The sequence below is a fragment of the Colletes gigas genome, unplaced genomic scaffold (assembly GCF_013123115.1).
Source record: "Colletes gigas isolate AHSC1104 unplaced genomic scaffold, ASM1312311v1 Colletes_gigas_Sc00012, whole genome shotgun sequence".
Taxonomy (NCBI): Eukaryota; Metazoa; Arthropoda; class Insecta; order Hymenoptera; family Colletidae; genus Colletes; species Colletes gigas.
Window position 1 is genome coordinate 6797222 of NW_025106641.1, and position 25731 is coordinate 6822952.

The 25731-nt window shown below is 47.2% G+C and overlaps 1 protein-coding gene across 4 annotated transcripts in view; it reads right to left on the reverse strand.

Annotated features, from left to right (window-relative positions):
• LOC122399100 (homeobox protein homothorax) overlaps positions 1-25731 on the reverse strand; it is a 500548-nt gene that overhangs the window by 259735 nt on the left and 215082 nt on the right. For all 4 annotated transcript variants that reach the window (XM_043399504.1, XM_043399502.1, XM_043399501.1 and 1 more), the window contains exon 8: positions 25375-25383. In XM_043399504.1, the coding sequence (XP_043255439.1) occupies positions 25375-25383 (9 nt within the window). The remainder of the gene's footprint in view (positions 1-25374; positions 25384-25731) is intronic.

Genomic DNA, 25731 nt, shown 5'->3' on the forward strand with positions numbered 1-25731 from the left:
GTAGATCGTTATTGAAACGTTCCTAGCGAAGGAGGACTCTTATCGCGCCCGTAACGCGGTCCTCGATGCGAAATCTAATCTCCCGAGTCACGACGACGTCGCAGCGGCTCTCAACGGGGGGCCTCACAGTCCCCCCGATTGGGCCTCGAATCTCGTTGCTTCCGTGCAAGCCACCGAATAGTTTCAGCGTTCAGGATCAAGTGCTCGATTTTGGGAAAAAGATTTCCAATTAAATTAAAATTTGTCTGAGTAATTGTTTTCGTAACCACGTTAGAATTTATGAATCCTATTCAAATTTGTTTTCTTTAACATTTCAGTTTGAGATTTAATTCTTTTAGTTCCAGTGTGGAAGGTCTTGTCACCCAAATATGTATGACAGTCAAAGTGTTTATTAAATATTCTATAGATAAAACTCAGCAGGAAAACGGGGGGTCGAGATAAAGTTGAGTAACACTGAGTACGTTCCATCGTGAGATGTTGTACGGGAGTCTTTGAAACGGCCGTTTGTGTAGTCGATGTCTAGTTAACATCTCCAACTTATAACCTCTGATGGGAGTAGACAGGTACCGCATTCAGACTGGGTGATTTATCGCGCAAAAATATACGTAGAAAGCGTGGGATTACGTTTCTTCGTTTTTGAGAAAATTGAATTTCAACGTGAGTCAATTATCTGCTGATAACGTTAAACATTTGCAAAGTGATTCGAGAGTTTCTAAAGAAGTACACTGTGAGCGAGAGAAATTGTAGAAGCGAGTTTGTTGAAAGGGAGGATCGAGTCGGGAAGGGTTGCACAGGCTGGATTCTCGGGGCAGCGCAGTAAGGTTAATGCACACCGTGGAACGAATTAGCGGTGCAAATCGGTGCCGTCTAAATCAGTAGCCGAGATCGGAATTAACGCCATATTTCACGGCCAGTCGGGATTATTCGCGGTGCAGGTCGGCCGCGTTGCGCGCACCGAGGCGAGCTAGTTCCTCGATAAGTTCATTCGGTCGAACGGTTGATAAGCCACGTGGTCGGAATACATTATAGACACCGCTCGCCTATGCCCGCGAAATTATTTAAAGCGGACCGGCCTGGATGCCACGAAACGTTTTCTCGATTTTATGCTAAGCCCCCTCGACAGCCGACGTGGGACGCGTTCCATTTTTAAGGACGCGACGGATCAAAGAATTCCGGCCCCGAGAATGCAACCCGGAAAATATTTGCACGGGAAAGCACGTGTCTAGATCGGACCGGATATTTGCACAGGAAAATATTTATATCGGAAAACCTCCGCGTTAGAAAATATTTGCGTACGTCCAGGAATATTCGCGGGAGAAAACGGCGGGAAATTTAAACGGGATCGAGCGGAATGGTTTATCGGGGAATCAAGAAAACTGCTACAATAGTGTTCGGATTATCCGGCACCTGGCTATTCGAATAACTATAATACAAGGCGGGAAAATTTTTCGGCGAAATTAAAAAATTTCAAATCGTTCTGGAAAAATTATTTTTAGTTGTGGAGGTCAATTACAATCATTTTTGGTGGATAGACATAATCCCGAATTCCTACGCAGTTTCGAGAAAAAAATTCGAGTAGGTGCCTAAATTTTTCGGCGAAATTAAAAAATTTGAAATCGTCGTAAAAAAATTATTTTCTGTTGCGGGGGTCAATTACAATCACTTTTGGTGGATAGACATACCTCCGAATTCCTACGCAGTTTCGAGAAAAAAATTCGAGTAAGTGCCTAAAATTTTCGGCGAAATTGAAAAATTTCAAATCGTTATGGATGTAACTAAGGGCGATACATGAATTTGTTTTTGTTTTCGTTTACAACATAAATAAAAATATGTCGTAACGAACGGACAGACGATAAAAAAGGGTGGGAAGAAATTAGGAATTTATGATAGAGGAATTGAAAGTTCCCAAAGGGAAATATTTGGGCGAATTTCACGACTGGTTTCGAAACGTGGGAGGTCGATCGGGCGCCGAAATCACCAGATGCATCGGAATATGCAACGCAGCCGCGAATCCGGTGAATGGAGGGGCGACGAGGAACCGCGTCAATGAGCCGCGGCCATCAAACTGGTCAGGCACGTATCGTCACTACGGTGGGCCCCGGTGATTTACAACGTGTCACGCGACGAGAGTTCAACCGAGCAGGGTCAAACGAGGCTGGGACTATACGCAGCCCGCCGTTTACGTCTCCCGACCGCGTGCCAACGAAATTATGCGCCGGAAGTTACACCCCCGCGAAGATGGACTCTCGAACGACGTCCTTGAACTCCGTTTCTCAATTTCAGTGAATCAATCGCGTCTATATTCGGGCACATTTTCTTTAGAACTTTGACTGTTCCTACGCGATTGGCCGTCCTGCTAATCATCTTTCCAGCTCTGTGCAATGCTTCCCGCGGGGCTGCCCGTCTCGGCGTCGATTTAGCGGAACGAACGCGTCGAACGGAATAAAAAGAATCGACGGGGCTGGATCGCGGAACAATTATCGCCGGAACGCCGCGAAAAGCCGAGAGTTGGCGCAAAAACCGTCGTGTAATTAGAATCACTCGGTTCGTCGGGGCGTCTCGTTTCCCTTCACGGTCCGCGATGCGTGACGCGTTTAATCCGATTCCGCGAAGAACGCCCGATAGCTCATCGGCGTCCAGCTGAGACGCGATTATCAGGCTTTTTTTTCGTTTCCTCCGACAGGCTAAAGGCCGACCTTCTTCGTCCTGCGATAATAAACGACGCTTCCGTGCTTCATTGTGCTGGTCGTGTTTCGCGACGATCCTCCGTCAAAGATAAACGCCTCTTCCCTACTCCTTTCGTTCGTTCGACTAATTACGTGGATATTAATTACGGCAACGTTTCCGTATGCACGGTATCTACCACCCCTTCTCCCGGTTTATTTATATATTTCTGTACAGGAATAAATAAGACGGATGTATCGAACGACGCGGGGGAAAACAGACGTTCGAGAGGAAGATACAGCGGCGGAGGCAAACAAGATTATCGTTTAGTCTTGGCAGCGAGGTGTGACAACTTGTCGGATAGGTGAGTGGAATTTAATCGCTGTTACCTCTCCGACTCACTCGACTTCGTATACATTGGTGTAATGTACACGCCCTAATCTGCGTACAGTTTCTCGCGTATGTAAATATTCTTCGCAACTTCGAATCTCTTCGTACAAGCAAACAACGTGTCATCCTGATTCTGCGTCACTCATACTTATAAACACCGTGTCATCCTCCGACGACGAACCACGCGCCATCTTGGTCTCTGCGCGTTACAGCGAGATCATCGTAAACTCTACGCCGATACTCGTGCCCCGAAACCTTTTAAACACGAAACTACGTTTATTTAAACATATCTTCGACGGATCCGGAAGATCGACGCGAAGAGCTGGAGGCCAGAAATCAACTGGACGCGATTGCGCGAAAAGCCGCGATGGAATTCAATTCGGCCGATGATCTCAAGTGATGATTGCTCTTTTTTCAATACCCGATCTTGGCCATGGTTGACGTCATTCTGAGAATCGAGCACGGATAAGCGGCGTGGTTTTTTTCCACCGACCACGCTTCGATCTTCGAGGCCGATCCAGGGAGAAAGAATGCGTTGGAATCGATATATTATAAATTCCTTCTCGTAAGAGTATAGCTCGAATCTCAAGAGAATGGTCCTGGAAGGAATGCAAGTCCCGTCGAGAAGCCTCGTCTTCCCTCGTACTTTAAAAAAAAGTAAAACGATCGCGTTTAACGCGTAGCCGGGATCAGAGAGCTCGATCGGATCGGAGAACCGTTCCTCTTACATCACGGTTACCCTCCAGGACCATTCCCGTCGGCTCCCACCAGTGCACACACTCCCCTGCACGACGAATCCTCGATCGTCAGCCGCTCGAGGCGGCAATCTCCCACGAACAAACGAGTTCCTCCTCCTTTGATCTTCTTCTCCAACTCGTTACCTAACCTTCGATCCACGACGCGAGCTCGCGAGACGCGGAAATAGCGCGATTCCGAAGCGATCGCTCGCGAACCGTTCGCCCGTCTCTCAACTACCGTGGCAAGGTACACGACAGGATCATCCAAGCGATCTCTGTCCCAGTTTCCAACTCGTCATCCGGAACCGCGAGCCAGTCGATAATTAACTTCGTCCACGTGCACGTCGATACTCTATCTTCGCGATCGCGCACGATGTTCCACGCATCGGATATTGGTAACGATTTCAGAAAGTACATATCGCGGATCGATAGCCTGGTAATGGACTTCGACTAGCAGGCTTCCAACTATTTAATCGACTATCTAGACCAGGGCGAACCATCATCCTGCAGTCTTGCGTAACCAGTCGACGAGCGCTTTTACTCGGAATTCCATAGAAAAAATAATCCCCCAAAAAAGTTATTAAAACGAAAACTGACCTACAATTTTTACTTGGCTCGACGCCACCAGATATCGAAAGTAATGGCGAGCATTTCGATGACCGAATATCGTAACAAAGTGGTGAATGAGTTTTTGCACGGAACAAATTGCTCGAAAGCGTTCTGCGTCGGGTAAAAAGCGACCGGCCCCCTTTCAGGAACGATTTAATTAGCGCGTAGCTGGTAACTTCTTCGTTTAGCTATTCCACAACGCGACAGGATTCCGTGGGATGGCGTTTTATCGCGACGGCGCGCGGCGATAACGCGCACGCTAACGATCCGCTTTCACCGAGTACTTCATATCCGCGTGCATGTATTCCGGGGGCCCGCATTCTTCGGGGCCCACTCCTTCTCTACCGGTGGATCTGGCCCCGAGACGAGCGCCTCCATCGCTCGCCTCGCGATGCCGACGTACTGGCTGAGAGGGCAGAGTGAAAAAAAGACGGACAGAACGAGGGAAAGACAGAGGCCAGGAAGAGGAAAGACGCTCCGAGCGAGCAGAGGGACGAGGAGAAGGAGAGAAAGAGATTGTGCCAAGATAGGCCGCCTGCCGCCGTCAAAACTGGTAGGCCTTGAAGAATTATGCGAACTATTCTTGCCAGTTTGTCCGTCGAGAATTTACGAACGGCGCGTTGACGCGCTACGCGCAGTCTGTTGTCGGGGCGTGACTGAAAAGGGGGGGAGATCCTTAGCTTAGATCCTCCGCGATCGACGATCCCACTGGTCCCCGATGTCCGCTCGATGGGACCTATAACCACTTTAGCCATTCGAGCTTGCAACTTTGAATTTTTTCGACGAGTATAAAGAGTACTTTGAATTTAAAACATTAACATTATTCTTTGTTACGAAATAATAAGTACCAATTAGTGACGTAGCGCATATGCCCAGAAAGTAATGTTTTCCTCGTGAAATGTATCACGGAGAATCATATTTATTCTTCGCATAAAACTTTCATGCGATACCCGAGCTGTAATTTACGCCAATGAATATTACTATACATTGCAGTTATTAAAAATCACATAAATATTGTACCTCGAATGATATGTTGGGCAAGATTAATATTTTCATTACGGAAAGAAAAAGATTCCAAGTAGAATATTAAACGAATTTCGCATACTTTTGACGAATAAATAATAGTTGACGATCTAATCTATGTAGAATACTGTTCCTCTTCTAAATATAATTCTAAACTATGGGATGAAATTCGCTCGTATAACGCTTCGTTTTCGAGATAATTCTACGCTATTGAATGCAACTTGGCTGGCGTGTCCAACCATTAATCACTGATTCTACTTACGTAGACGTCCAAGTCGAACTCTGTTGCACGCGCGCCCAATAAATTTTCGAACTCGATTCTCTCGAAAACGAAGCTCCATTACGAAAAATTCTTCCTTTTCTTCTCGTTCCTCTGCAAGGAATCATCTCTTGTCTAATTTTATCACGAACACCGGAGCCTGTGTGAACGGTAGCCGATCGAACTGTCGCGCGATAAAGAAGGGGTCGGAACAGACCCGCCCTTGGCGGCACCGAGATTAATTCGAAAGCTAATTTGTCAGGACGAGCGTTTATCGCAACAGCGTGAAGCGTCGTTAAGCGTACGACGGTTATTCTCGATCGTTCGAACGGGGCACAATGTTGCTGGCTGGTTCTGAAACAGGCTCGTCCCCCGTCCGACGACACCGGAGAACGCTCGAGTCGGTTCTTCGCGATTATCGGGGATTAATTAATTTCGAACGAATTACCGCGCGGTTAATGCGCGGCTGCCGTTATTGAAACGGAATATAATAACACGGCGTGTCATCGTTAACTTTTAATACGGCAATAACGATCGGACGAATGCAAATCGGTTCGCTGAAAGTATCGAGCGCGATAATTCGTTCGCCGTAAAAGCCCAGGCCCGGTTCGTCCGAGAAACGAAGGTGGAATCGACGATTAGGGCGGCGATGGAATAACGAAATTATAATAAATCCCTTGCCTCGCTCTATCGGATACGAGCGTTATTAACGTATTCGACTCGCTTCCTGTTTTACGTCTTCACCAACTTTCATTTACGGTACGTGTAACGACAATAAACAGAGACTGTTGAACTAATTTTATAATTCAACGTCATCGAAAAATGAATGGTCAGCTCGATGGCTCAATCACGTTTTAGGTACAATTACGATAGACACCCTGTATAATAAATCCCCATTACTCGTATCTCCAGCGTTTGGCCGGTAACGATAAGAATCGATTACCAGTCCTCTCTCGCTACCTAAGATCGCCACCGGGCACTTCCTGTTCGCAATAAGCGGATCCCCTGCCACTCGCGTTGCCTCCGAGTGATTTATCTCCGATAACTGCCGCGATCCTCTTCGATGCATCGACTCCGTGCGACTACGGTGCGTCATTGCGCTCCGTTTCACTTCGTCGTGCATGTACGTCGAATTGCGCAACGTGCTCGTGCAGAAATAAACGAGTGACGCGCCTCCGGGAGCTCCTTGGCCGCCCCTCTGGGTCGCTCTCTCGCTCCCGTTACCACCGTCTATCGTTGTCCCCCCGTGCTTTCTTGCCCGCTTCCGATGCCCGTGCATCATCCTATACCCGTCCCTTTCGCGGACGAAGAAGGTAACGAAGAGATCCAGCCGCGTCACGCTGCGCTCCCGTGCGACTTGCATCCAACGGCGCGCGGTGCACGTTCACCTGTCACTCCGCGATTTGCATCGAGCGTTACGTCAACCGGCGACCCGGGACAAAAATTCGCGACGTGATCCACGGACGGCCGGGGGAGAACGTCGGTTCCGGTTCTGGAATCCGGAGTTCGCTCAGACGATGGGAAATTCGGTCCCCGTAACGTACACGATATTGCTACTGGAAGCTACCTACTTACAGTTTGGAAAATCTAACGTTTTGATCTGATCTTTGAGTCCACTTGATGAATAGAAATGTTCACTGTGTTTGTTTGTTCCTTCAACCGTTAAGTGGAGTCTCAATCTCGACTGAATTATTACAACTTTCCTTTGTAGCATTTAACCCCTTCCTGTGTCATTCAGCTGAATGAAATCCGGGCCCAGCGAGTCTGGCGATGTTTACGTTTGTCGATTCAGATTCGTTAAAGTAAAGGGGTTAAAGGAGGATTACATAAATTTTTAAATAATTACAATATTAGTTTAAACTTGTGGATAATCCACTTAAGGGTTAAACTTAACTTTGGAGTATTACTCCCAGGTCAAATTGTACAGTTGTAAGTCTTTCGGAGGAAGGTGGTGAAACTTGCTACTATGTATAATAATGACAACTATCTAATAAGAAAATGTTTCCACTTAGAAATTGGGAATAATTATGAAAGAATTGACAAGGTCCTCTAGAACGAAGAGACCTCAGGAATCGTCGGATTTGGAGCAAAGGAGCGAGAGATGCTCGCAGATGCGAGGCACGGTAGCCACTAAAACGTCCAAGAGGAAGACCGATCGGCGGCGGGGCCGCGCCGCCACGTGAATTTCAAATTTTTTGCCCCTTCGTCGTCGTCCTTTTCCGTCCGGCGCAGTTTTCTAAATGCATCGACCGCCAGATGTCCAGGTCCTCCATTACGCCGACACCGCCGCGAATTTGAATGAAACCTCGAAAGCGGGCTGAATTCGAATCGAAGCAACCTTGACTGCGCGTATGGACAAAATTCGAGGATCGAGATTCTTTAAATCGACGACTCCCGATGCGATGCATTTTAAGTTCGATGGCGAATCCATACTCGGAATCGAAGACCTTGCAAGAAGCCTTTACATTCGATTATACGAATAGTTTGTTTAGTTTGCATAGAATTGTGTACTTGAAAACAGCTTGAAAATTTTTTGCGTTGATCTTGAATATTCCTGAGGAATATAACCCTGAAGGAGCATGGGAGAAAGGCGTTCCGAGGAGGATAAAAAAGACTATAGAGGGAAGAGTAACGCGGTCTTTGGTTGGTTAATGATCTCGTAGAACGGGACGTTGCTTTTGTCGCGAATCGGCTCGGTTCGTTAAGGTATTGCAAAAGGGCGACGACGCTCATTACCCGCGACCGTCTTTAAAGCGCGCCACGATTATCTCGCACGGTCGTCCGCCGACGCCGTGTCACCTGGGGACGTGCGTTGCACGCGTATGAATCGTGCATTATACCTGCTGCCTCACGAATGACGAGAGCCACAGAGAAAGAAAACATCCGCCTATCACGGGCGGAGACTGGTTATTATATCATTTACGGTTTATTGCTGCTCCCAATATATCGTTATCGCGATACCCGTTCTCCATTGTACGTCGTTTGTTGGTCGAGAACCTACGCGATTGAAATAAGGCAGACATTATTCGAGAATAATTCGTATGGAACGTAGCCTTTGTCTAGCGTCGAGTTTAGATAAGAAAAATTCTATCGGAGCCTCGAAGTACTTTGAAGTCGAGAAAAATGTTGTCGGAAACCAGTAAATTTTTTCGAAATAAAAGGATGTTGCGTTTAGCAGACCGACTACCGAAAAAACTCGGGAGGCCGTTAAGGAGAGATCGATGCCTGGGCATGGAGTTGGCTGCAACGGTCAATCAGCGGCAATTCGATCCGCGCGAAGGATCGAAGAGGTCGAACCCGCGACAGGCGCACGCGAATGGCCGACGTTCCTGTTTTCTCCACCCTCCTCTTCCCTCGACTTTTTATTTCCACAAGCGGCTGTTAAAGGGCTTATCGAACATTTCTCTAGCGCCAAAAGACTATCCTTTCCGTACCAACTAGAAAGCAGAAATTATCTTCTGATCCACACCAATGTGGAACCTATTACAGGGCTGGATACTACATATGAAAACAATAAAAATAATTCATATAAACATACGTCCTATTCAACAAAATGTGTTCATTCAACAAATGTTCACAACGAGGCCTGGAGACATTTTGTCATTGACTGTTTTACACTTTCCATTTGTCCAGGAAGTGTTCGAATTTCTTGGAAGCCTTGTACAATTCTTTCGCTTAGCATTCCGACGTTATTAATAGGCACTTTCGAAATAATTATACCAACATGCAACTCGTCGTAGGTCGGATAGAACGTATGTTTCTATGAACATTCATGTATATCGCAATTTGTATACATTTTGTTATATTCTCTGCACTGCTCGACAGTTTACAGTCCCCACACTAACAGGTTTTCCACCCGTTTATAAATAAATAACATTGCCCAGCCTTCTAACTTCGCACCGAGTACGAACAATACGTTACGTTTCCCCCCATAAATGATTGCAACCTTTCGCGCATAAAACAAAGAAAGGGGGGTAGTGATAGGAAGAGAACAGAGGCAAGAACGCGATAATTGCGGTGGTCGCAAGTTCTGTACGCGCGAAGGGGTTTAAGGAGAGATCGATGCCCGGTGGGGCCCGAATTCGATCCGCGCGAAGGATCAAATAGGACGATCCCGCGACAGGCGCTCGCGAATGGCCGACCGTTCCTGTTTTTTCCATCCTTCGTCTCCTCCTTCGCCTTCCTGTCTCGCGTGAGAGACCTCGAGACAGCGGATCGTGTCCGGTGCAATTATCCCCGCTCGCCCCCTCGGGGCCCGTCCCGTCCCACCCTGGTTCGCCCGGTTTCGCAGCAGAGGCCAGGCGGAGGAGTTGCCCATCGGGAGAACTCGGTGGCGAACAGTACCCGCGCGCTCTTGGACGGCATTCCCTATTCCTCGCGCGGACGGCCATCGACAAAGCGAAACGGCTCATGAAATATTACACGGCGAGAATTTACGCGTACACGCGGCCTTCCCTTTGATCAGGACCCGAGGAAATCGTCCGTTCCGGTCCCGAGGGGAACGCCGGACCCCGTTGCAACGCTGTATCGATTCGGTCCTCGCCTCTCCTTTTTTATTCCGCCTTCGTCGCGTGCTCCCTCTCGCCTCCTCCTCGTCCGATCCACGCGCGAAAACCGTCTTTTCTCTTCGTTTCTGTACCCCCGTCGCACACCCCCCCTACTGACACGCGTCGGTTCCTTCGTGCGGATGGACGATCACTACCTTATGTACGGCACGCCGCCGTCATCCGCAGGGCGGACAGTCGTTCGTTTCGTATTCGACGCTGACCACTCGCCACTTTCGTGCGGTCCCGAACCACCCCCTCCACGGTCAAGGGTCTCTTTTATACATATACGTGCTCCTCGTACGTGGTCCACTTTGGGAGAGAATTCGTTTTGGATACAAACGTCTTCTATGCGCACGAGACTAGATTAGAGACCTTAGGGGGGTGAAATAGGGCTGAGATAGGGGGGTTTCTAACACTCCGAGCAGTTAAGAAAATAAAGTGGAAGAATGAATTTTTTAGCGAATGAATCGTCCCCGGAAAACAAGCTGGATTTAAATACGTAAGTAACGTTATGGGAAATTACAGTTATCGTTTCGGGATAAAATCTGCCCCGTCCTATAAATGTAATTTATAGGAATTTGAACGGGTCGACCGAATCGATCGTAACTCAAACGTTTACGACCGTCCCGTCCGATTCCTAGTCGGTCCGTGTAGCTATAAATTGTCCCTGCCATCGCTTGTTTATTTAAGAGTACGATCGGACGAAATTAGTAGATTCGTTAACGAAACGCGAAAAAAATCGTCGTCGATGGCGGGACCGATCGATCATGATTAAGACCAGGTCTGCTCGAGTAATTTAATAATCTACGCCTACCCTTATAGAGATATTTACCTCGAATAGCCAATAATCGAATCACCGAACGTTTCACGAAATTGTATCGGTCTTAAAAATCGCGTCGTTAACTTCCGGGAAAGTTTGTCTCGCTGCACGATATCTGTAAATTAACGCGATTAAAATCGGAATTAACGAACTCGTGTTCTACACGGTCCGCGCGCAACGGTGACACAAGCCCCCGACGCGGCGAGAAAGAAATCGTTCGACTTTCGTTGCGTGCGATTCCATTCGCCCGAGCAAAGCTTAATAAACTTAAACAACGCTGGACGAAGCGGGGAGGGGGGAAAAAACCACTCGCCATTACCGCGTCGACGACCGACGACGCTCCGCCGTTCAGCGGGCACGAATTTATCTTCGCCACGATTACGAACAAAACGTCACAGAAATACGATAATCGCGACGCTATATTTTCCGTCCTATTCGCTCTTTCATCGAGCAATTTACAATAAACCGCGCTGACACGATAAATCGCGTGACGCCGGGCAATAACAGGCCCGAATCTCCGTTCAGCATCGCGGCGTACACCGGGCATCGCGAACGGTGGCCAAAAGTTGCAAAAATTGTACCACTTAAGATGATTTATCTCGCGCTAATTTGCGAGAATTAATACGAAAAATTCGAGTCCACCGTGCGAGGATCGAAAAATCATAAACATTTTAGGCGACCTCGCTGTAAATCAACGTTGAACGAGGCCCTTAATATCTACTTCCATCGTGAATCATAATTCGAGGCCATTTAAAAATTACGTAATGACTCGTTTCAGCTTCGTGATTTCTGCTTCGTAACAGGCGAGGGCCCCCGAATATCCCCCGAGTCCCATAATCGGTCGTGATTCGTGGTTTATTTTAAGTGTTACATAATGACGCATTTTGGGGACTCGGTTTTACAATACGAGGGCATGAAACGACTGTGTTGCGCCGATCGGACCCGCTTATTAAGTCGCAAGACGCGTTCGATCGCGATACCGGCGGTCCGATCTACGGAGACGCACCGGTAGACGCGATTAAACCGGTCGTCCGGTTATACGCTACCTTTTCGGGGTTTATGTTCCGCCGCGTGGCCGGTTAAACGGTGCTAATTGTACGATAAATTGTCCGGCGAGTAGCAGTTTCCATCAGCGTCTCTCTCCTCCTCTCGGAGAGCTACGAGGCGAACGAAGGACGGAGCCGAGTACTCGCGATAAGAATGTCGTTAATTCCTTTATGGATAATGGCACCGATAATACGTCGCGCGTTCAGAAACCGCGGACCATTTCCGAGAGTCGATCGGGGAAGTGCCCCTCCGCGTTCGATGGCTCGTCGCAAAATGGGGACCGGTGTAGCGAACGCCCACGCGAGACACTCGTAAAAGGCCCGAGAATTTTTACAAGAGCGCCGATCCCGCGATTTTACGGAAATTTTTACGACCGACGGCCATCGAACGGAGAAAGGCTCTCGGGGCGGATTTGATATCGCGACGATCGGAATTACGCGTCTCGCCATAATTTTCACGGCGCAAAAGAAAGCATCCTCGGTGTATTCTTTTCAGCAGTTCGATCTGAAAGTCAGTATTCTTTGCAGAATATTTATATTTATTTATTTCTTATTCCTTTTTCGAACGGAAGAATTAACGTCGTTATAAATCGTAGAATCCCGAGGACGGTACCGATCAAAACGAGCAGGATGTTTTGAACGAAGACAGGTTTAAGGAGTCATTTCGCTGGCAAGGTTCTTTCGATGACGAGGCGCTGACAGAGTAGAAAATTGCAGCGTGCACCTGTCTGACATTTATCGTGAGTAATAGTAGGAATTAAAAGAGGCAACTGAAAACAGCTGTTGATGAATAAGTGAAAATTCTTGAGATTAATGAACGGGAGACGCACGAGTCGTTTATATTTATTCGAGGAGCGTGCCGGTGTCGAAAACACGTTGCAACTCCCAAAGGGATGAGATTTCATCCCCACCCATTTATTAATACTGACGGCCGCACGTTTCATTTTCACGAGACTGTCCTAGCAAAACCCACCAAACCTTTTATATTCGCCGTGCTACGAATACTTCGATATCAACAAATATTCTTACATAATGTTGTCCGATGGCATCACTGTGAATTTCTGAATAAAACTAAAGACCGACTAACAACATCGCACGTACGCGAGCGAACTCACGCATACGTGACAGCGGCCGGCAAAGGATAAACTTTCCGGTCGATACTTTGGCGCCAAATTACAGCCAGCGCGTCAATCGATCGCAAACGAGGCAGGTTTAATGGGCCCCATAAAATTTCGCGACACGAATTCGCCACGGTCTCGAGAAAAGGGCCCGCGGTTGTCGTTCGAATCCCGTTACAAAGGGCGCCGAATCAACGGTCCCGACCGTTTCCAAAAGCGGCGATCGCTCGAAACACGAGGCAAACGCTTTCGCGGTTAGGCGAAATAAGAATCGATCGATCGAGCGCGACCCCCGAGTAACCATGGCCAGAACACCGAGGGTATTCGCCTTCCCATAAATCATATTAATAAACTGCACCGCCTTGCCTGCACACGTTCTATCCAGTGCCGGATAAGACTCTTTCTCCCACTTCTCTGGCCCGCTATTCCAGCTGAATACGCTTTATTCTCTCTCCTCTGATCCGCCTTCTCCGCGTCGAACCCTTTCTCTCTCTCTTCTTCCCGTCGTGCATCGATTGCTCGACGACTCAATCGTTGGTGCATCTGGCACGAAATTACGTCTTAATTGCGATACGAGAGCCTCGGGTGGATTTTAAATTACTCTAAGACCTTCGTCTACTTTGTCTTCGAGTATCGTTTCAATGACGATGGGGGTTGTTCGAAGACTTTATGATCTTTGCTGTCCCCTTCGTCGTTGGTTATCAATGATCGAACTCTCTTCGAGTATTCCAAGAAGATCGGTCTCTGATCAAGGTAATGTGTCAATTATGTTTCATCTTTTTTCGAACATCTTGCACCGCCACGAGCAAGTAGCATTAGTCCAGTCGAGTAACTGAATTTTCGAACCCTGATTTCCTGCAGACCTATTAGCTCCTTCCTACGAATTCCCCTCTAAATCAACGCCCACTCGTGCTGTCGTCCGGGGAACACGGTTCGAAGTGGGATGATTTAACGACCAATGAAACTAATATTGTAGAAACACTTAGGCGGACAGTTCCTCAGATATTACAAAACACCTGCCCACCCTGCGGCGCGAGATGTTCAGGGGCCTGTCTGTGAGGCCATGCATGATCGATGCACAGTCGTTGCAACTTAGGAAACCTGGTCCAAGATTACCCAGAACCGTTATGCACTTTAGCATATGTGCGTTAACGTGGGTTTAGAATACGTACAAGAAACGGACAAGGTGATGCAACATCTGCGAAATACACTGGTCGGGTTATTAATTCGTGGTTAAGCCGCCATTTGCCATTAATGGAGCTCCAAATATGGATGAAACCGCGAGCGTCTGCTAGTACGCGGTAGCCTAAACGAATTATCTCACGGATCTCGTGTATCGACCAGCGGCTCCCCTTTAAAACCGCTCCCGAAAAAACGCAATCGTCCGGGACGGAGGCGCGCGTGAACGGGCCGCTGGAATTTCGACGCGAAACGGTATCAGCGCGCCGCGATTCCGTGATCCAGCGTCGATCCCCGGGGCCCGAGTAGCGTACCCTTCGAGATCGATCACCGATAATGCCCCCCTCCCCGGGCCCGATTCGAGCCGGGGAGCGGGACATTCCGTTCCGTTCCGCTCGGTAGCGGCGAATCTGCGTCCGGCGGCGCGGAATGAAGCGATGCATCTTTCGGCGAGGCGGACACGGCCGCTCCGAACTGGAGTCGAGGACGCAGAAAAAGGCGGAGCACCGGGTACCAGGGCGGAAAAAGAGCACCGGTGGGGCCCGGAGGATACTTGATGGTGCGATAGTTCCCTAAAGACGGATGGCGGCCGGAGTCATGATCGCCGACAGTTATGCGACCGTTCTTGCTCCCGCGGAGTGGAAAGGGACCGGGATCGGGGGGAGCTCTCTTCCGTGGCCAGACATTATCCCCTTGTAATCGTGGGCCCCCGCGAAATGCCACGAACGTGGAGCAACCAACGCGACGAGATGGCGGGGCGGGAGAGGGGGACGGAAACCACCTCGACCTCTTTTATACGGGATACGTGCGAGCATCCGCTCCGGGACCGATCCTCAAATATGCCCAATTAGCCCGGGCTGACATAATAAGTAGATAAACAACTCTAAATCCTTCTCGCGCGGTGAGATCACAGGCGCGAACTTTTTCTGAGGGGAACAGGGGGCGACGGCAAGAAGAGGCCCCCGAGGCTCGACGACTCCCTCCCTTACGCGGCGGCTACGTCTGTTTCTCTCCTCGTTCTGGTTCCATAGGCCTCGTGTTCCCCTTTGTGTCCGGCGACGGTACTACTTTAGGGTCGATTTAGTCACCCGTCCGTCAGGAACGTTCCGGTTTTTCGCGGCGGTTCCACTCGTTTTGCCGGTAAATCGTGCCGCCGCGGACCGTTCTTCTCCGCGGCGGGGCATGCCGATCGGACGGCCGACACGGTGGGGCACGGGGGGCACGAGATTTATCGGGGAACCGCAGCCGCAAACGGTGCCCTGTCATATTTCTGCTCCCGAAACCGACCGGTCATTATCGCGCGGACCCACGGTTCTCTTCTATTTACGGAACGTGTACATTTTTGCGATCAAAACAGAACAAACACCTCGATACTGTCATCTTACAGTAATGATTCGTTAAATGAACGTCGCTTGTTGGCAAGCACATGTTTATACACAGCGATATCTGCTGATGTCTTTCACGCTTCATTCCACTTTGAAGTGTTCAATTTACGAATCACGGTTTCATTTTAAGAATCATTACTCTACACGATGACAATTTTGAATTACTGAAGCAGATGCCTATTAAACCGACCCAAATAATTAAAAGAAACATCAAAGCCACACAAGCCTTAAGTAGAACCAGTGAGCAATGATCAGACACAACAGCGTGCCCCAAAAATTTTCGAAGCGAATTTTTTTCGAAATGGAGCCCAGTACGAACCAATAACATTCCACATCTTCGATTCATTTTTGCTCCAGCTGTCGGTCACTCTTCGTTTCGATTACCAAGTCTGCCTCGCTTTCTATAAAATGGAAATTGATATCGATTTTACTACACGGAACTGGTTCCATCGAAAATATTGGCCTCTGAAAAATTGATGGACCCTTTCGGTAACCGTCGAATCGTTGTCGACGCGTCGGAAGTTCGATTGCCGGCGAACGAGATCGTTCCGCGTGGAATAATTAAAGCCCAGGACGTAATTGGGGCCTGGACGCGGGGTCGAAACAGGGTGCACCGGATCGCGAATAGCAATCTTAGGAGAATGCCCCCCGGCCATTTGAAAGTAAAATCTAGCGAGGAAGCAACGAGCCGGTTCGCGCGACGATTACCAACGACGTTCCACCCGATAATTAACTTCTTTTTAATCGTCTCTGACCCGCGGAACGGCCGGTCGAGATTTTCACGATACGTCGACGAGATTTGTAAAAAAATCGTTCGAATCGCGCGACGATCTCCGGACGATTCGAACGCTTCTAATGAAACGCTTCCATCGTTACGTGGATTAGCGTCAAACGTTAGCGAGTCTGACAAACGAGCAACTCTAACGAGGAACAACGTGTGATTACTCTAATGGGAAATTAAATCTGCGAATCGCGTACACGAAGCTGTTGAAAGGAGCGATTCGCATTTAACGCGGTATTCCCGGATTTTCAACCGGGCCTCCGACATCCTATGAATCTTCCTTGCTCCTTCGTAATGTAATTTTTATAAAGGAAGCTACGTAGATAGCGCGCTTATCAAATTCTTCGAGGAAAACGGTAATCAGCTGCCGAACAACCGCGATTTCGTTTATTCGTTTACGAGAAACACGCTTAGGACGAGAATATCGCGAACAGGTGCGGAAGAAATAATTAGTGTAAATGATAATACGTTTTATTTTACATTTAACGATGCGAGGAATAAAATTGTAAATATATTTTCCTCTTATTGGTACCAGCGACGATTAAAAGAATTTAGTAAGTAGTTATTGCGTGGAAAAACCATCGCGAGGGGACGGGAGACGTTTTAATTGGTGAAGATATTTCCGAGGAAACGCGTCGCGTGTGCGTGACGATATGGATTCGTCCCTCCGAGGAACGCATAAAGAACGTTGATACGATCCAAAATTAATCGAGAAAACATACAAGAAATTAATTACTCGAAACCCTCCTCGGTTACTTTATCGTCGCATCAGAAAATCAAATTCAAACACTTTAATAAGTTAAAAACAAGGACGACAATCTCTCTTGTAGATCTCGTGTTCTTTATATTGGTTTGCGTTCTTATACATACATTAACATTTATTTGCTTCGCGATAACCTTGTCCGACCAGCGAAAGAACTTGAACCTAACAAAATCAAATATAAAGAGGGGTGAAATTTCAAAAAAGAAATACAGTTATCCGCGAAACAGGACCGCAGAGGGTTGGAAAAGCAAACCTGAGATATGAAAAATGTTGGCTTGTCGGTTCTATCCATTTTCTTCTCGCGCGGGCCACGAAGTTTCTTCTAAAACAGTTCTCATTTATCACGGCAAGTTTCAGCGAACCCCTTTCCACGGGAATCAGTGTACTTTGATCCGAAAAAGTCACCGAAAAATAGATCGAAGCAACGCACGAGGTCCAAAACAGGGACGAAACTTTTATTTACGATCGAAGCAGCAAAGTTTCGGATAATTCTGTTCCGCTCGGATTAAAGACAGATCCCGGTCGCAAGATTGCCAACGAACGCTCCGTAACGCGGGGAAATGAACGAGGTAAACGGCGTGCCAATTAAGATGCGTTATCGCAGCGCGATTAAGCGCGACCGCACGATACACGACTCGAACGAAGTTATTACGGTTAATCTATCCGGCAGCCTCCGCGAATCGTGTCGTTTGCCGTCTCCGCCGTTTCGATGGCTCCTACGTTCGTTGAATCTTAATGCCGGCCCCCTTCGGAGAGCCATCGGTTCCACGCTTTCGCGCGGCATACGGTAGTACGGGCGTAGATTTAATAATGGAATGGTTAGCGGATCCCGGGCTAACGCGTTGCAATTTTTGGAGGGCACGGGAAAAGGCGGTTAAGTACGTGAGTGGCATCGGCGAGGATACGCCTGGAAAACCCCTCCACGGGCACGTAATCTATTTGTTGAGCGACCGCAACTTCATCCACGAGGAAAGATGCGTGGCTGCCACGAGGAAATTACGGGGGGGGAATTTCGATTTCTTTTCGCTGGGAACTGCTCTGGAATTTTTGGAAATTAAAAGCGTAGAATGTATGGTTCGAGGTGTTGGAGAAGAGAGAGATATTGTAAATTACAAAAATTCTTAGAATTGAACTAACATACAGGGTGTTCGGCTAACCCTGGAAAAAATTTTAATGGGAGATTCTAGAGATTTTCCTCTTAAAAAATTAAATGAAAAAATTTCAAATCATTCACGGAAAAATTATTTTCGATTGCGGAGATCGATTATAATCACTTTTGGTGAATAGACATACCCCCGAAATCCTACGCACTTAGGAGGAAAAAATTCTTTACCGATAATACAATGTCTGACCATGAATGATGATTCCCCTGACATTCGACGAAATTGAAAAGTTTCAAATCGTTCTAAAAAAATTATTTTTGGATACAGGGGTCAATTACAATCAGTTTTGGTCAATACACATATCCTCGAAGTCCTACGCAGTTTCGAGAAAAAAATTCTTTACCGAAAATATACTGTGTGGCCGGAAATGTTTTTATAACTTTTTAACGAAGCCTCAATCAACAAATTAGTATCCTTGATTTTCGTCTTATTTTGGCCTCTAGAATCTCCCATTAAAATTTTACCGTGTATATTATACCAAGAATGCACGTGAGAATAAGCACAAAGTCTGTGGTACCAAATTAATATCAGTGGTCGGTTACGAATGACTTTATTCATCGACTAATGATTGCCACGGTAATTTACAAGGACCCTGCTTTCACTGTTTTCGAGCCCGCTTTTCCCCGAGTTTCTCGTACACAACCTACAAACTGCAAGTAGAACAGGATGCAGAGAGACACAGGTTCGACCGCGAGCCGCAAAGTCGTAAAGCCAAACCGAAGTTACAAGGAACGGGGAGGTATGGGACACTTTCAAGCTACTTTAGAGGCCAACTGATTGGAAAAATCGCGTCATCTCGCGGCTCGAGGGCCGATCGCCTAGCCCTTTTCTCTCGACTCTGGCCCGAATTCGTTCGCGCCTTTATCGCCTAATAAATATTACGAGCCAAGAGAAGGCAACTCCGGCGCTCGTTTCTCGTGTAAACCGACCAAACAGTCGTTCGAGGGACCGTTCGAGCATCGGAAAACTCCGCGGTGTCTCGGAACTCGTAAGAATCGCTATTAGGGGCAAATCCGAGGGGCGATACGCGCCCGCTAGGAAAATCCCCGCTACGATCGACGCTAACCGGCTCGTATCCATTCCTGGCCGATGTAAAACCGACTTTAATACTGTCGTATTTTCGCTCGTAAGGATCTCTGTATCTTCGAACCGCTTCTGCTTGCGGTCTCTCGCCCGTACTGGGCCCGTAACGAACGATCCGCCGCAGCGTCGCGATTCTTTTATGATCATATGGATGGAACACTTTCGGTCAGGTTCGTTTTAAGGGCCCATATCGTCTCGGAGAACCAACCTGCTTACGGGCAAGAATCACTCCGCGTTCGCCGATTTTATTCACAGATTCGTTTTCACTCCTCGTTGGACTCTTGGGAAATTTATTGGTACGAATTTACGAGGGAGAGAAAATAGTCTACGAAAACATTGACTGCAATATTCACGCGAATAAACAATTTACATACAGATAAAATTCTGTCGAAGAAGTTATTGAGATCAACGTCTTCCAAAATAATTTAAGCGACCATGTTTCAGATTCGTTTTCAAATTTATTCTATAAAAAAAAAATTAAAATTCCCTTACCGAAGAAGTTGTTAAAATCAGCGTCTTCGAAAATAATTTACTCGAAGAACTTCACGACCAAGAAGTATTAAAAAACGAGCAGAGGGATGTCTTCGAGCACGCCTAAAATTCACGCATCGAAGTCACCGTGGCGCACGCGATTTTTACGCCCCGTTAAATTAAATCCTGATCGTTGTTATTGACACCCGACAACCGTAAAAGTCTAATCAGCCAATCGAGATTACACGACTCTCGTGTACGCCCCGAGGCCTTATTAACGATATTCGTAACGAAAATCTGTCGGTAAGCGATCAGCCTCGTTTAAAATGGCGGCTGGTCGAAATAACCTGGCGCTCGTATTAATTAAACCGACTAATTTTCATCCCGCTGATTTATACGGAACCTCGAGATTTTACGGCTTTCCAGCCAACGGAGGGCAGAAGCGGAGTTTTACACGCGCCTGGGACCTAGTAGATTTGCATTCTAATTGTTGCACGATCCGACAAACAGGCAGCCATTACCGGGGAGACACGGGGGAGTGTCTGGACGGACTCTGGTTTGGGGGATGGACCTAGGTGTCGAAGAACGTCGGCGTGTATACGCCGGGTCGTAAAAGAGGCAACAGAAGCGACGCCGAAGGGTGCTTATCTTATCGGGACGATGATCCTTCCCCGAAAATCGTTCCCATTACGTCAGACGCGATCCGGGAACCGGTAGCCAATAAATACCGGTCGCGTACCACGGGATTAACCGCGTTCCCATAAAATTTAATTTTCCTCATTTACCGCGGCTACTGAATTTTTTTAATTAACCCGCGCCCGGTCCCGCCATTCGTCCCGACCGCACGCTCTCCGCCGGGCTTCCGTTATGCAGATTTTATGGCGCGTTAAAGTAACACAGTGTATCGGGTTGTCGCTCCGGCGAAAGTGACACCGCTCACGAGGAATTAGTCGCGAAGGATCCAGCAGGTGCTCCAAACCACGCTTAGAGTAACACCGTTTTAACACCAAACAACTTGAAGTTAACTTAAAATTTGACTCAGGATTTATTTTCGTATTCGAATTTATTTCCTCCAACGTTGAATTTAAAAATGTAAGTAGTCCTTGAGGGATGAACTTTGGTATCCCCCCGGGTACGGTAGAACATGAAATTATGCTATCACGATTGCGTATACGGCTCGCAGAACGCGCGACAAGTCGAGAATTCCCAGCTCGTCGCGACTTTCCCAGGATCATCAACCTCGGGCCCTGAAATGCTCTTTTAATTATCCTCGAAGAGACGGGATGATCGAGTCGCAACTGATTCGACACAATGTAGAGGAGTCCCTGGCATCGGGCCGTAACCTGTCGGTCCCACGACACGGGTCGTTAATGAACACTTTGGTGCGCGAGTGGTAATTACGCTTAACCCTTTCGCAATTTGGCTCGCACGACGTACGTGTAAGACAAGAAGTATCGAGTTCTTTTTTACACGCACGAGACACACAACAAACGCTTTCCTTTTCATGGATTAAACTGTTTTGAATTCATTGATCCCATAGAAAAAAAAAGATAGGATACAGCGACACGGATAGTTTTACGATGCTAGCAAGATTTTATTTATCAGCGAATTGTGAAATTAAATTCTATTGGGAGGTATTCCTGCGTTTTTTTCGAAACTTAGAATACATAATGAGCGCATTTTGCGTCGATTTCTGCGAAGGAAAACCCGAGGAACGCACAATGGCGAACATTATGCGAGGAGAGAGGTTTAAAAATTAACTCGCGCGCGGTCTTCCTCTTTTCCTTCCTCCATTACCTTCTCCCAACGTCCATTCGTCTGTATCTCGCCCCTTCAAAGAGCTATTGCTCGTGTGTGCAACGCGGCGAGGAATCGTAAAAAAATGCAACTAATTAACGACCAAAAAGTCGGCCCAGCGAGGAGGGTTTTTATGCGGGCCCAGCAGCGAGAGCGTTCAAACTAGTCGAATCTTTCTGTATTCGAACATACACAGCCACCGGAAAGCAAACCCCGGACCATCTTATAAGGCTATCGATACTTTTTTAAACTTTGTTTACATCACAAATGTGAAACTCGACCCGCGACGATTCACAAAATGTTCCGTTTCCGTACGTTTTCCCCTAATCACCGCTCGTTTCTGAATTATCGACGATCCCGATTGAAACGGGCATATTTCCCCGTGAATGAGTCGCGCCAAAATTAGAAAACGAGCGGATCGAACGTGCACCGACGTCCTATAACGACCTGGAAATAACTTCATTCAATATCGTTCGATCCCGCGGAGGAAATTCTGCATAATCGATGCCCAGGAATTTGCATATTGCTCCTCCGACTTTATTCCGTGTTCGACGCGTCGCCCTTGCTCCTCGAACACGATTCCCGTACGATTAAAATAATTCAACCGTGCCACGGATTTATTGCGACGCGAACATAACCGCGGCGACCATTTTTCCACGGCGTTGATAACGAGATCGACCGACGGAATAAAGGGTCGCGGGGATCGATAACTCGCGGGGCGGGCACCTTTTCCTCGTCGACTTATTAAAATAATTCACGCACCGAAGGATATTTATCGCGACCGCGAACATACCGCGGCGACCATTTTTCCCGCGCCGATAACGAGATCTACCGACGGAATAAAGGGTCGAGGGGGATCGATAACTCGCGTTTCTTTCTCCATCTCGAGTCATTATCTCCTCGAATATTATACGCGCGACGTTAGTGTAATTTTCTATTCGCTGAATAATACAATGCATAAATATTTATAGGCGTCCGTGTACGGACTTTCGTCGTTTATATATTAATTACATCGACGCGCGGCCCCGAACGAATTATCTCTGATAATTCGTGGCCGGAGGGCGTTTCCTCCGCCCGTGGTTATCCCAAAAAGTGCGAAACACGCGTCGATCTCTCGTACGCGCGATCGTAAATCGTCTGCGGGTTTGCTACACTGTACGCGCGACAAACCCACCGACGCCATGAATATTCATGCGCGCGGAATTTAAGTTATCGATATTACTTATGGAATGGACGAAGATCGTGCCGATAAAGTCTAAAGTGCGCGTGGAAAACGAGAGAGACGGATTCGAGTAAAGGACGATATCGAGCCGAAAAAAAAAAAAAATAAAATGGCGACGTCGCTTCGAGGCGATCTATAATGAAGAATGCACCCGGGCCCCGATGTGTCGCATACATATTTATAGGACGCCGACTCTCTGCCGGACAGATTTTACAGTTTACATATTAATTACATCGTTAAGGATTCCACGGCGCCGCGTGTGTACGGTAGATTACGGTTTTGATATACGATTTAGATGAATTACCATGCGGACGCGCTTCACGAAAAACCTATTCATGAATGCGCGATACCCCGGGCCCCGGGACGACAAAAATCCTCCAATCAAACTGTGACGAACAAAGTGACGTTTTAATATCAACGGAAGATCGAAGATTGCTTAATTGATCGAAGATAAATTAGAATAAGATTTTCTGCGGGTCGAGTTTTCCATATATTTCAATTCTAAACGGCGGAGAAATTACTTAAAACACGTATGTTATACGAGAAAGACTCCTTTTTAATTATTTTAATAGTTAGAGCGACGGTTCTATATCAACGGAGTATCGAAGATTGCAAATAAATTAGAATAAGATTTTTCAATTTTAATATGGGAAAGACTACTTTTTAATTATTTTAATAGTTGGACCACGCGTGAAATCGTATGGTTGGATGTTGGAAATGTGTTAGATAATGGATATCGGTCAATTTGCAAATCGATCGAGCAGAAATGAAAACGTAACGTCGGAAGCGTCGATCGCGGATCACGACAGATCTTGGAACGCGCGATCCGCCTCGACTGCAATCTAATTAATCTAATTAAGCCGCTGGAGCGCCTCGTTACTGTGGCGCGCGCGACAGAGAGAACCGATCCGAAGAAACGTCCACGGGAGACCAGAAACGGATCGGTAGCCGCGCAAGATCGCTCGACGATCGTCGCGGAGTACAGTCCCTGTCAATCCTTGTTCGTAAAGTCGAACCTGTCGCGATTATGTCCCTGGTAACTATGCTCGAAAGGGTGAAGCGTCGTTCCCAGTACACCTCAGGCCCTTTAGCGTGATCGTTCGTGTCCGTAAAAACAGCGATAGCGATATTAAAACATTACAGTCCGGATCTATAATTGTAATGGTCGAATAGTAAGCAAGATTATGACTTCTCCGTCCGGAACTTGCGTCAGGAGAAACTTGTCTTCATTTATTAATCATGGCGCGAATTCCACTTTCGAGGGGCAAAAAAGTTTCATAAAAAGCACTTTACTTCGAACGACACGTGTACAGTTGGCATTAGGTAAAATTAACCTTACAAGTTCGATTCTTGGTTTTCTGTCCATCATCGATCGCCGGATGAAAACCTCGGATCGAATAGATCGACAAACTCGAGCGACTCGTCGGTTGCAAGACAGCACCATTTAAACTATTAAATTATTATTATTAATCGGGTCTCGACAGGCAACTTCCGATCGAATAATTCCACTTGGCCCGAGGTGTTATCCGTCGATGCGTGATCGGATCGATGATACACGGAAAACCGAGAATCGAGCTTGTAAGGTTAATTTCGTCTAACGTCAACGGTACACGTGTCACTCGGAGCAAACTGCTTTTTATAAAACTTCTTTGCGCTTCGGGAGTCGGTTTTACGTATGATTACTAAATGAGAACGAGTTTTTCCAATACGAGTCGCGAGCACGGAAGAGTCATGAGCTTGCATAATGTAGCAGGGCTTCGTTACACAATTTCTTGCTGGTGCAACAACTGAAAACGCGAGCTCCTTAGTCCCGAAACTGTTGGATCCTCTGAGTAGCAAAGAAGATCTTTTCAAAATTTAAAAAGAGTTTACTCAATTCGCCATTTTAAAATTGATCTCGCGTGACTCGAAAGCTCGTTTGAATCTTGAAAATTATAAGAGGATCGTTTAGAGACGAGAAAAATGCGAAATACTGAGTCGTACTGTACGCGAAGTGTCCTGCGGATCGTCGATTCCGAGGCGGCCGCGATTAAATCGTTCGACGAGTTTTCTCGAACGGGGACCGGAGCACGCGGCATGAAAACCAAGACGCGACGCGGGAGTTACAAGTGTAGCGGAGCCGCTTCGTTAATTACGATCATTAAAGTGCGTGCGCGGCAATTGCGCGCAGGGATTTCCGTGCGCCGAAAGGATCGACTCGATCGTGTCGAGCTTACCGACGATCTCGGTTACCCTTGCCCCAGACGGACAAGAACGGGGAAGAAGAACCGGAGGACGGGAAAGTACGCAAAGAAGAAGAGAATTCCTGTCCACTTACCCATGGCGTCTGAAACAAAAGAAAGAGAGAAGCTTTAGTCGAATTTTCTCCGCACACTTTTTCGTCTACTGACTACGCTATTTACTTCCTACCTTCTATCTAACAATAAAACACACACAGTCCTCCGAAGTGGTACTCGCGTTCATTTTTTTAAAATATCACTATCAAAAATAATTCATGCAAGATCGTTTGAATTAAAAATTAAAATTAACTTTGAATAGAAATGTCACAAAATTACCCACTCGAGTGCCAAGTTTCATCGGACTAGGATGGTACTTGCATTCATTTTTTTAAAAATATTCTGTCACAAATAATTCATGCAAGATCGTTCGAATTCTTAAAACACTCGATCTCCAT